Source organism: Oncorhynchus nerka, linkage group LG9b (assembly GCF_034236695.1).
Source record: "Oncorhynchus nerka isolate Pitt River linkage group LG9b, Oner_Uvic_2.0, whole genome shotgun sequence".
NCBI classification, from domain to species: domain Eukaryota; kingdom Metazoa; phylum Chordata; class Actinopteri; order Salmoniformes; family Salmonidae; genus Oncorhynchus; species Oncorhynchus nerka.
The window spans coordinates 44,081,909-44,095,096 of NC_088424.1; the positions used below are offsets into that span (position 1 = coordinate 44,081,909).

The 13,188-nt window shown below is 45.9% G+C and overlaps 1 protein-coding gene across 2 annotated transcripts in view; it reads left to right on the forward strand.

Annotated features, from left to right (window-relative positions):
- Positions 1–3,930: 3,930 nt before the first annotated feature.
- The window catches only part of LOC115114773 (tropomyosin alpha-1 chain-like), a 29,272-nt gene continuing 20,014 nt past the window's right edge, over positions 3,931–13,188 (forward strand). The window contains exons 1-2 of one of the 2 annotated variants that reach the window (XM_065013760.1): positions 3,931–4,300; positions 8,206–8,331. In XM_065013760.1, the coding sequence (XP_064869832.1) occupies positions 4,187–4,300; positions 8,206–8,331 (240 nt within the window). In that variant the 5' untranslated portion in view covers positions 3,931–4,186. The remainder of the gene's footprint in view (positions 4,301–8,205; positions 8,332–13,188) is intronic. The other variant, XM_065013759.1, reaches the window with a different exon arrangement.

Genomic DNA, 13,188 nt, shown 5'->3' on the forward strand with positions numbered 1-13,188 from the left:
CGATTTAATCAACTCTGGTCTGCTCCCTTGGTGATTTAATCAACTCTGGTCTGCTCCCATGGTGATTTAATCAACTCTGGTCTGCTCCCATGGTGATTTAATCAACTCTGGTCTGCTCCCATGGTGATTTAATTAACTCTGGTCTGCTCCCATGGTGATTTAATCAACTCTGGTCTGCTCCCATGGCGATTTAATCAACTCTGGTCTGCTCCCATGGTGATTTAATCAACTCTGGTCTGCTCCCATGGTGATTTAATCAACTCTGGTCTGCTCCCACGGTGATTTAATTAACTCTGGTCTGCTCCCATGGTGATTTAATCAACTCTGGTCTGCTCCCATGGTGATTTAATCAACTCTGGTCTGCTCCCATGGTGATTTAATCAACTCTGGTCTGCTCCCATGGTGATTTAATCAACTCTGGTCTGCTCCCATGGTGATTTAATCAACTCTGGTCTGCTCCCATGGTGATTTAATCAACTCTGGTCTGCTCCCATGGTGATTTAATCAACTCTGGTCTGCTCCCATGGTGATTTAATCAACTCTGGTCTGCTCCCATGGCGATTTAATCAACTCTGGTCTGCTCCCATGGTGATTTAATCAACTCTGGTCTGCTCCCATGGTGATTTAATCAACTCTGGTTTGCTCCCATGGTGATTTAATCAGACACACAATAAAGACAACGTTTTCCGATGACCTGACGAAGATCCATTGTCTTTATTGTGATTTAAATCACCTAGAGCTGTGGACATTTCTTTTAGCTAAAACATGACACCTTGAGTCTGATCTATTTGTATTTGCTTATTGAACTACAGTAGGTGAAGGAATTACGGTAACGGAATTACGGTAACGGAATTACGGTAACGGAATTACGGTAACAGAATCACATCATGGGTCCCTGATCTGTACTATAGAGAAATACATAATTATGGATATAAATATAATTCTCTTCATGGTGATGTGTGTTAAATAGGTGGTAGATACATACACTGGTATAAATATGCCCCCCCCCCCACCCCCTTGCACACATGTGTCCACACCACGTCTATTTTAACCCTAACCCTAAAGCTAATATTCTTGCAATTCTATACATTTTGCCACGTCTAACGTGCATTCGTGTGATATTTGAGTGACTAAAAAATGACAACAATATCTATGGGCTAAAAAACAGTTGACATGGTCTAGTTGACCTTTCTGACAAGTTGTAAATATCTCTCTAAGGTCTACAATGACTGACATGACAAGAGGAACTGATGATGCACTACCCAATTTAGAAATGGCACCTTGTGCGTTCTACTATTAGATCTTTAAAGAGTAAGGTTAAAACTGGACAGAGTAAAAAAAAAATAGAAATAATAATACAATCATTTGAAACTAATCCGATCAGTTAGTTAGATTTATTGCAGCCGTTACGGAGATGGTTGTTCCAGTTGAAATGGTTTAGGTCGTCTCCTTTGTCAGTGTTCCTGACCCTGACAGTCATTCTGAATGTTGCAGGTGAATACAATTTCCAACTGTTGGATCTGTTTGCATAACGTGACTTGCAGGCCTGATGTGGCCTGTAAACCAGGAGATTCCTAACACCACTCTGGTAAGAAACTCACTTGGTGAAGTCCACAAGACTGAAAATGAATCAATTCAACAACCATGTCTCTGTCACTAACAAATACAGTCATGGGTAGTAACTCTACAATTCACTCAAAAAAACAAGGCACAATGAATGGGAAATTATATTGGAGGTGAGGCTTGTTGGAGGCGTGACTTTCAATTAGTTATTTTTGGCTCCCCGTGAGTGGAAGTGTTGTACCAGTTTAAGTGGTAATGTTAATTAAAGATTGAGAGTGTCTGCTGCCCGTTCTGATGTTTTTGTAAATGTTTACATAAGAGTATGTGACAATAAAGACTTAAATATAAATATTAGTGTAATGTCTTAACTCAGCACTGAGTGACCTTGTCAAGATATACGGACCTCTTGGTGTAGCGATTAAAAATACTATAGGAGCTGTTATTGCACCTCACTGACAGAGTGTAACAGCGTCAGCACTAAGCACAGTGTTGAATTAACACTGGAGAATTTGCTGTGCAGAGACAGTAGTTGCCAGCTGACTGAGTCTTTCTGTCCCTAGTCATCAGAGACAGTAGCTGCCAGCTGACTGAGTCTTTCTGTCCCTAGTCATCAGAGACAGTAGCTGCCAGCTGACTGAGTCTTTCTGTCCCTAGTCATCAGAGACAGTAGCTGCCAGCTGACTGAGTCTTTCTGTCCCTAGTCATCAGAGACAGTAGCTGCCAGCTGACTGAGTCTTTCTGTCCCTAGTCATCAGAGACAGTAGCTGCCAGCTGACTGAGTCTTTCTGTCCCTAGTCATCAGAGACAGTAGCTGCCAGCTGACTGAGTCTTTCTGTCCCTAGTCATCAGAGACAGTAGCTGCCAGCTGACTGAGTCTTTCTGTCCCTAGTCATCAGAGACAGTAGCTGCCAGCTGACTGAGTCTTTCTGTCATCAGAGACAGTAGCTGCCAGCTGACTGAGTCTTTCTGTCATCAGAGACAGTAGTTCCCAGCTGCCTTCTGTCACGTGTGGTGAAATCAACCTCACACTTTCTTTACAGCACATCACATCGCCGTGCCGACAAACGGTTAAAAACAGCCGTTGGCCACCTGCTTAGTTAGTTACAAACCCATTTTCAGACACAGGGAGGTAATCACCTTACTAAACTATAGTAGTGATGCTGCTCTTCTAAAAAATATATAAAAAATACAGCAAATATTCCAATCATACACATAGGTTGGTCAACCGAGCAGTAATTAAAGAGATCTTAATTAGAAAGTAGGGTAATTGTATTCAATTGGAGTTTTAGTTTACAGCCTTGAATGTAAATCCTTTTGAAGATAATATCTGCACACATTCAGAAATTCTACCCCATTTCCTTGGCTGGGTCTTTTTCCGTCTGACTCTTTTTAATCCACGGTAGAATGATAACTATGTCTCCCCCAACCAACGCTGGTATTAACATCAATTTCAGCATTCCTCAGTGAGGGAGGAAACCCAAGCCTGGAATAAAAGGCTTTACAGAGCCCTGTGTTGTTCAGACAGAGACTGAAACTTATGTTTTGGTTATTTATCTTGTAAAAACAAAAAAGGGAAAACCCTGCTCGCACATACTACTAATTGTAGATGTTTTGTCGTATGTGTGGTGCGTAGGCCAAGCGTTAATCTGTTATGAACGTCTATCAACGGTTATTTCTATAATACCTGTGCCACAGGTTCTTCTCCAGACAGGTGTGTGTTATCTCAGCAATGATGCTTTTCCTCTGATCTTTCTCTCTCCCTTCCTCAAGATCTTTCTCTCTACGTTCCTCAAGATCTTTCTCTCTACGTTCCTCAAGATCTTTCTCTCTACGTTCCTAAAGATCTTTTTGTCTCCCTTCCTCAAGATCTTTCTCTCTCTGTTCCTCAAGATCTTTCTCTCTACATTCCTCAAGATCTTTCTCTCTCTCTTCCTCAAGATCTTTCTCTCTCTGTTCCTCAAGATCTTTCTCTCTACGTTCCTCAAGATCTTTCTCTCTCTCTTCCTCAAGATTTTTTTCTCTCTCTTCCTCAAGATCTTTCTCTCTCTGTTCCTCAAGATCTTTTTCTCTCCCTTCCTCAAGATCTTTCTCTCTCCGTTCCAACCCGTCCCCTTAAGAAAAAAAAGGAAATGAGAACATGCTTCCAAATAAGGAGAGCGGGTGAATATTGCCAGAGTGTCTGTTACGTTCTTAAGAAAGCCTTAGGAGGAGTGAGTGGGGAGGTTCAGACCAGAGAGGGAGGGGTAGAGGGAGGGGGGGTACTGTGGCTGCTGAGGTTAGCTAGCTAACCAGGCGCGGGGGGTGGGGGGGTGGAAGGGGGTAGTGGTCTATGTCACTGGGGACTGCATGGGGCTGTCTCTTCAAAACCAGTCAGGTTTAAATCACTTATATCAGCCCTGGTTTCTAGTCTGCATCCTCTGCTCTCTCCTCTCTCTCTCTCTCTCTCTCGCTCTCTGTATCAGCTGGCGTATTGGCTCTGGTGGACTTGGAAACTTAGAAAGGACTAGTCTCTCTCTCTCTCTGTGAGAGGGTTTGTCTTTAAGTGTCTAACTAGACCTCCCTGTCCCAAACTTGAAAAGTTTCCCCAGTTTCTGTAGCCACTGACCCCTAACAACCGTCGACCATGGAGGCCATCAAGAAGAAAATGCAGATGCTGAAGCTGGACAAAGAGAACGCCATCGACCGGGCAGAGCAGGCAGAGACCGACAAGAAATCAGCTGAGGACAAATGCAAACAGGTGAGGGAAGGATATTGAGCGGGGGGAGGAAAGATAAGGTGAGGGAAGGATATTGAGCGGGGGGGAGGAAAGATAAGGTGAGGGAAGGATATTGAGCGGGGGGAGGAAAGATAAGGTGAGGGAAGGACTGTAAAGAGGGTAGGGTTGCAAAATTCCTGTAACTTTCCCAAATTCCAAGGTAATCTAGAAATTCCGGATGTAGGATTCCCAGATTTCCTGCTTATTCTCTCCTGATTGCAGGAATATTACAACCAGGATTTCTGGGAAACCTGGGAATTTTGAAAAGCTACTGGAATTTTGCAACTCCAAAAAGGGTAGAGAGGGAAGAGTTGAGGAGGGGGAAGGGAGAGAGGGAAGTGTTGAGGAGGGGGAAAGGGAGAGAGGGAAGAGCTGAGAGGGAAGAGCTGAGGAGGGGGAAGGGAGAGAGGGAAGAGCTGAGAGGGAAGAGCTGAGGGGGAAGGGAGAGAGGGAAGAGCTGAGAGGGAAGAGCTGAGGAGGGGGAAAGGGAGAGAGGGCAGTGTTGAGGAGGGGAAAGGGAGAGAGGGAAGAGCTGAGGAGGGGGAAAGTGAGAGAGGGAAATGTTGAGGAGGGGGAAAGGGAGAGAGGGAAGAGCTGAGAGGGAAGAGCTGAGGAGGGGGAAAGGGAGAGAGGGAAGAGCTGAGAGGGAAGAGCTGAGGAGGGGGAAGGGAGAGAGGGAAGAGCTGAGAGGGAAGAGCTGAGGGGGGGGAAGGGAGAGAGGGAAGAGCTGAGAGGGAAGAGCTGAGGAGGGGGAAAGGGAGAGAGGGAAGGGCTGAGGAGGGGGAAAGTGAGAGAGGGAAATGTTGAGGAGGGGGAGACAGAAAGCAGCTAATGGATACAAGTGATGAATTGTACAGAGTGGTAAAATATACATGGGTACTTTAATTTTTTTTTATTGTAATATAGGCTAATGTTGAAGTACTTGATAATGAACGTGATGCTGTTCCTCTTGGGCTGTCTGCTTGAATGTCATATCTCGGATCCAATGTATTAGACCCATGGGTGGAAATGATCATTAGTAAATAGATGTTGTATATATATCATAAATGTCATTTCTGAGGTATAAATAAATGCAGTTCTTCTCATGGAAGAAATTTAAGAAACTAGCCCAAGGCAGAGTGTGATGGAATACATTTGTGGATGACCTATACTCCTCACAGAGTATAAAGTAGTTTATGCAGAGTAAAATGAGTCCGGGGAAAAAGAGCTACTTGAAATTGATTGATTAAAATAAGCTCTGAGACATAGAACAGCTAGCTGATTGTACTGAGGATGGTTCTCCTTTCCTCTGATGGAGCGAGATGAAGCCCTCGGGGAGAGAGGGATGGAGAGAGGGATGAGTCATCAGGGAGAGAGGGATGGAGAGAGAGATGAAGCCCTCAGGGAGAGAGGGGTGGAGAGAGGGATGGAGAGAGAGATGAAGCCCTCAGGGAGAGAGGGATGGAGAGAGGGATGAAGCCCTCAGGGAGAGAGAGATGGAGAGAGGGATGAAGTCCTCAGGGAGAGAGGGATGGAGAGAGGGATGAAGTCCTCAGGGAGAGAGGGATTGAGAGAGGGATGAGTCATCAGGGAGAGAGGGATGAGTCATCAGTGAGAGAGGGATGGAGAGAGGGATGAAGTCCTCAGGGAGAGAGGGTGGGAGAGAGGGATGATCCATCTGGGAGAGAGGGATGGAGAGAGGGATGAGCCCTCAGGGAGAGAGGGATGGAGAGAGGGATGAGCCCTCAGGGAGAGAGGGATGGAGAGAGGGATGATCCATCTGGGAGAGAGGGATGGAGAGAGGGATAAGCCCTCAGGGAGAGAGAAAAGAGCAGTGAATGAGTTCTTCTGCATCCCAAACCCACCCCTTCCCCGTAACCTCCCAGATACTCCTGTAGACGTGAAAGGAAAAAATATGGCCCAAATTCCACCCATGTTATCTATTAATATGGTTGAAAATTCCAATGTGATAACAAATTCCATGCAGCACATCAGAAGGCTTGGTGAATCAATCTATGAATCATTAAAGCTACCAGATCTAATCATTTTGTATCTCCAGGCTAAGGGGATAGGGGTTCCCCTGTCCATTTGGTATCCAGCAGCAGCAGGATGCATGACGACTGATCATAGATAGATCATAAGAGAGCCATAGAGCTCCAGAAGGATTAGCCCAGCCCCCCCCCCCCCCCCCTTGTACAGGAACAACAAGGGGTATCACGAATAAAAAGCGAGCTATGCCAGCTGTCGCTCTGCTCCTCACTTTGGTGTGACTTTACATGGCTCTGGGGTGCAGATCCACTCACCAACATTCCTTTGTCTGATCTGTCTAAAGTTCAAGAACATACCAGAGGAGATACTAAGGATATGTCCCAAATGGCAGCCTATTCCCTTTATAGTGCACTACTTTGCACTACTTTTGCCCACAGCCCTGTAGGTATTGATCGAAAGTAGTGCACTATATAGGGAGTAGACTTCCATTGTGGATGTAGTCGAACTAACAGCACAACATTCTTAGAAGCGCGTGCGTAAGTGTGAGCACCGTAGTGGCAGGCAGTCCTCAGTAGCACTATACACAATACCCTCAGCCATTTCAGATATGGGGGAGTTCCGTTTGCCTGAATCATGGTGGATTACACAGACCTCTTTAGACAATTAGGTGGATAGAGTTAAACAGTGATGAGTGTTGATGCTTTCCTCTGGTATTCTATGAGTCTCTGGGGCTTTGTCTCAAAGGGCACCATATGACTTGTATAGTGCACTGCGTTTGACCAGAGCCCCGTCAGCAGCCTGTGAGGCAAAGGCCAGCGGGGTAGTGAACACTTGTATCCTTCTGCCATCTACTGGGTTCACACTTCATGGCTATAAAGCACTGCAGGACAAAGTACGGTTGAATCCAACAACAACAACATTCTAGTCTTTGGAACAAGCACCTAAACATTAGCAATATACATGCAATGTTGGAGTCAATTCAATTCTACATTTCTAGCTACAAAATACTGAGTGGTTGGTTATTCTCTTCCTTTGCAGGCCTTTTCTCCTGAGTTCCCCACTGGAGGCACAATGTTGTAGATATACATCTGTTTAATATAGAGCTGACATGATTCTGTTTTATATAGATCTGATGTGATTCTGTTTTATATAGATCTGATGTGATTCTGTTTTATATAGATCTGACATGATTCTGTCTTATATAGAGCTGACATGATTCTGTTTTATATAGATCTGATGTGATTCTGTCTTATATAGAGCTGATGTGATTCTGTTTTATATAGATCTGATGTGATTCTGTTTTATATAGATCTGATGTGATTCTGTTTTATATAGATCTGATGTGATTCTGTTTTATATAGATCTGATGTGATTCTGTTTTATATAGATCTGATGTGATTCTGTCTTATATAGAGCTGATGTGATTCTGTTTTATATAGATCTGATGTGATTCTGTCTTATATAGATCTGATGTGATTCTGTTTTATATAGATCTGATGTGATTCTGTTTCATATAGATCTGATGTGATTCTGTTTTATATAGATCTGATGTGATTCTGTTTTATATAGATCTGATGTGATTCTGTTTTATATAGAGCTGATGTGATTATGTTTTAAATAGATCTGATGTGATTCTGTTTTATATAGATCTGATGTGATTCTGTTTTATATAGATCTGATGTGATTCTGTTTTATATAGATCTGATGTGATTCTGTTTTATATAGAGCTGACACGATTCTGTTTTTTATAGAGCTGATGTGATTCTGTGTGACAGAACGCATATCTGAACATTTCCTGACTCTGTCACCTAGTCTGTCCTTTCTGTGACAGAAGTACAGGTATGTCTGTTGTATAAAATATTGATATCTGAACACCCTTCCCTGATTCTCTGCTTCGCTCTGACTCTGTGTGCCCCCAGTTGGAAGATGAGCTACTGGGGCTGCATAAGAAGCTGAAGGGGACAGAAGACGAGTTGGATAAATACTCTGAGGCTCTGAAGGACGCACAGGAGAAACTGGAGCTGTCAGAGAAGAAGGCTACTGACGTGAGTACAGTACAGTACTAGAGATACTGCCGGGTTGTCACTGTAACGCTCAAATAATCCCTATTTCAGACACATACAGATGTTTTAAATGTATCATATCACATCCAAGGTTAAGCAATAAAACACCTTCCTCTATACTCAAGCATTGCACCAGTGTACACACATGGTTTAGAGAACCTTGGTTCTGTCTTGGCAAGTTTGTTCAGACATCTTCGAATACTGTTGGACAACAGACTCTGATCTAGTCTGGTTGCGTCATCAAGATTAAACAGCATTCCTTTTTCCTGATCATTTAGAGAGATCAGGTCAGAAAAATAACATGTGGGATAACATCCACTTCCCTCAGACCACAGCAGGGTCTCTTTCATCAACAGCACAACCAACTGCTTTCCCTCAGACCACAGCATGGTCTCTTTCATCAACAGCACAACCAACTGCTTACCCTCAGACCACAGCAGGGTCTCTGTCATCAACAGCACAACCAACTGCTTACCCTCAGACCACAGCATGGTCTCTTTCATCAACAGCACAACCAACTGCTTTCCCTCAGACCACAGCAGGGTCTCTGTCATCAACAGCACAACCAACTGCTTACCCTCAGACCACAGCAGGGTCTCTTTCATCAACAGCACAACCAACTGCTTACCCTCAGACCACAGCATGGTCTCTTTCATCAACAGCACAGCCAACTGCTTACCCTCAGACCACAGCAGGGTCTCTTTCATCAACAGCACAACCAACTGCTTACCCTCAGACCACAGCAGGGTCTCTTTCATCAACAGCACAACCAACTGCTTACCCTCAGACCACAGCAGGGTCTCTTTCATCAACAGCACAACCAACTGCTTACCCTCAGACCACAGCAGGGTCTCTTTCATCAACAGCACAACCAACTGCTTACCCTCAGACCACAGCATGGTCTCTTTCATCAACAGCACAACCAACTGCTTACCCTCAGACCACAGCAGGGTCTCTGTCATCAACAGCACAACCAACTGCTTACCCTCAGACCACAGCATGGTCTCTTTCATCAACAGCACAGCCAACTGCTTACCCTCAGACCACAGCAGGGTCTCTGTCATCAACAGCACAACCTACTGCTTACCCTCAGACCACAGCATGGTCTCTTTCATCAACAGCACAGCCAACTGCTTACCCTCAGACCACAGCAGGGTCTCTTTCATCAACAGCACAGCCAACTGCTTACCCTCAGACCACAGCATGGTCTCTTTCATCAACAGCACAGCCAACTGCTTACCCTCAGAACACAGCAGGGTCTCTTTCATCAACAGCACAACCAACTGCTTACCCTCAGACCACAGCAGGGTCTCTTTCATCAACAGTACAACCAACTGCTTACCCTCAGACCACAGCATGGTCTCTTTCATCAACAGCACAGCCAACTGCTTACCCTCAGACCACAGCAGGGTCTCTGTCATCAACAGCACAACCTACTGCTTACCCTCAGACCACAGCATGGTCTCTTTCATCAACAGCACAGCCAACTGCTTACCCTCAGACCACAGCAGGGTCTCTTTCATCAACAGCACAGCCAACTGCTTACCCTCAGACCACATCATGGTCTCTTTCATCAACAGCACAGCCAACTGCTTACCCTCAGAACACAGCAGGGTCTCTTTCATCAACAGCACAACCAACTGCTTACCCTCAGACCACAGCAGGGTCTCTTTCATCAACAGTACAACCAACTGCTTACCCTCAGACCACAGCATGGTCTCTTTCATCAACAGCACAGCCAACTGTTTACCCTCAGACCACAGCAGGGTCTCTGTCATCAACAGCACAACCAACTGCTTACCCTCAGACCACAAGCAGGGTCTCTTTCATCAACAGCACAGCCAACTGTTTACCCTCAGACCACAGCAGGGTCTCTGTCATCAACAGCACAGCCAACTGCTTACCCTCAGACCACAGCAGGGTCTCTTTCATCAACAGCACAACCAACTGCTTACCCTCAGACCACAGCAGGGTCTCTTTCATCAACAGCACAACCAACTGCTTACCCTCAGACCACAGCAGGGTCTCTTTCATCAACAGCACAGCCAACTGCTTTCCCTCAGACCACAGCAGGGTCTCTTTCATCAACAGCACAACCAACTGCTTACCCTCAGACCACAGCAGGGTCTCTTTCATCAACAGCACAGCCAACTGCTTTCCCTCAGACCACAGCAGGGTCTCTTTCATCAACAGCACAACCAACTGCTTACCCTCAGACCACAGCAGGGTCTCTTTCATCAACAGCACAGCCAACTGCTTACCCTCAGACCACAGCAGGGTCTCTTTCATCAACAGCACAACCAACTGCTTACCCTCAGACCACAGCAGGGTCTCTTTCATCAACAGCACAGCCAACTGCTTACCCTCAGACCACAGCAGGGTCTCTTTCATCAACAGCACATCCAACTGCTTTCCCTCAGACCACAGCAGGGTCTCTTTCATCAACAGCACAGCCAACTGCTTACCCTCAGACCACAGCAAGGTCTCTTTCATCAACAGGACAGCCAACTGCTTACCCTCAGACCACAGCAGGGTCTCTTTCATCAACAGCACAACCAACTGCTTACCCTCAGACCACAGCAGGGTCTCTTTCATCAACAGCACAACAACCTGCTTACCCTCAGACCACAGCAGGGTCTCTTTCATCAACAGTACAACCAACTGCTTACCCTCAGACCACAGCAGGGTCTCTTTCATCAACAGCACAACAACCTGCTTACCCTCAGACCACAGCAGGGTCTCTTTCATCAACAGCACAGCCAACTGCTTACCCTCAGACCACAGCATGGTCTCTTTCATCAACAGCACAGCCAACTGCTTACCCTCAGAACACAGCAGGGTCTCTTTCATCAACAGCACAACCAACTGCTTACCCTCAGACCACAGCAGGGTCTCTTTCATCAACAGCACAACCAACTGCTTACCCTCAGACCACAGCATGGTCTCTTTCATCAACAGCACAGCCAACTGTTTACCCTCAGACCACAGCAGGGTCTCTGTCATCAACAGCACAACCAACTGCTTACCCTCAGACCACAAGCAGGGTCTCTTTCATCAACAGCACAGCCAACTGTTTACCCTCAGACCACAGCAGGGTCTCTGTCATCAACAGCACAGCCAACTGCTTACCCTCAGACCACAGCAGGGTCTCTTTCATCAACAGCACAACCAACTGCTTACCCTCAGACCACAGCAGGGTCTCTTTCATCAACAGCACAACCAACTGCTTACCCTCAGACCACAGCAGGGTCTCTTTCATCAACAGCACAGCCAACTGCTTTCCCTCAGACCACAGCAGGGTCTCTTTCATCAACAGCACAACCAACTGCTTACCCTCAGACCACAGCAGGGTCTCTTTCATCAACAGCACAGCCAACTGCTTTCCCTCAGACCACAGCAGGGTCTCTTTCATCAACAACACAACCAACTGCTTACCCTCAGACCACAGCAGGGTCTCTTTCATCAACAGCACAGCCAACTGCTTACCCTCAGACCACAACAGGGTCTCTTTCATCAACAGCACATCCAACTGCTTTCCCTCAGACCACAGCAGGGTCTCTTTCATCAACAGCACAGCCAACTGCTTACCCTCAGACCACAGCAAGGTCTCTTTCATCAACAGGACAGCCAACTGCTTACCCTCAGACCACAGCAGGGTCTCTTTCATCAACAGCACAACCAACTGCTTACCCTCAGACCACAGCAGGGTCTCTGTCATCAACAGCACAACCAACTGCTTACCCTCAGACCACAGCAGGGTCTCTTTCATCAACAGCACAACCAACTGCTTACCCTCAGACCACAGCATGGTCTCTTTCATCAACAGTACAACCAACTGCTTACCCTCAGACCACAGCAGGGTCTCTTTCATCAACAGCACAACAACCTGCTTACCCTCAGACCACAGCAGGGTCTCTTTCATCAACAGAAAACACCCAATAAATCAACGAAGTACAGTCAATGTGACTTTCTAACCTTCACTCCCATCATATATGAACAAAGTCAACAGTCTCCTCTCTCTCTATGAGGTTTTCTCAAAGATAGCATCTACTGAACTGCGTTACGGTCTTCTCCCAGGTCTGAAACAAAGGTTCAGGGGCTGCTATTTCATATATATATATATATATAGTGCATTACTTTTCACCTGGACCCATAAGGCTCTGGTCAAAAGTAGTGCACTGTATAGGGACTAGGAAGCCATTTGGGACACATCCAGAGTCTCAGCTCCACTACTCCACATATGCAGCAACACAGAAATGTGAGGAATGCAGCTAAAACAAACAGAGAACCTCACACTGCTGTGACTATTGAAGACTATACTGGAAATGCTTCTGGTAAGGAGACCACAGACACGGTTACAGACACGGCTACAGTTACAGACACAGCTACAGTTACAGACACCGCTACAGACACAGTTACAGACACCGCTACAGACACAGTTACAGACACCGCTACAGACACAGTTACAGACACGGTTACAGACACGGCTACAGACACAGACACCGCTACAGTTACAGACACCGCTACAGTTACAGACACCACTACAGACACAGTTACAGACACGGTTACAGACACGGCTACAGACACAGACACCGCTACAGTTACAGACACCGCTACAGTTACAGACACCACTACAGACACAGTTACAGACACAGACATAGTTACAGACACGGCTACAGACACAGACACCGCTACAGTTACAGACACCACTACAGTTACAGACACCACTACAGACACAGTTACAGACACAGACACAGTTACAGACACGGCTACAGACACAGACACAGACACAGTTACAGACACGGCTACAGACACAGACACCGCTACAGTTACAGACAC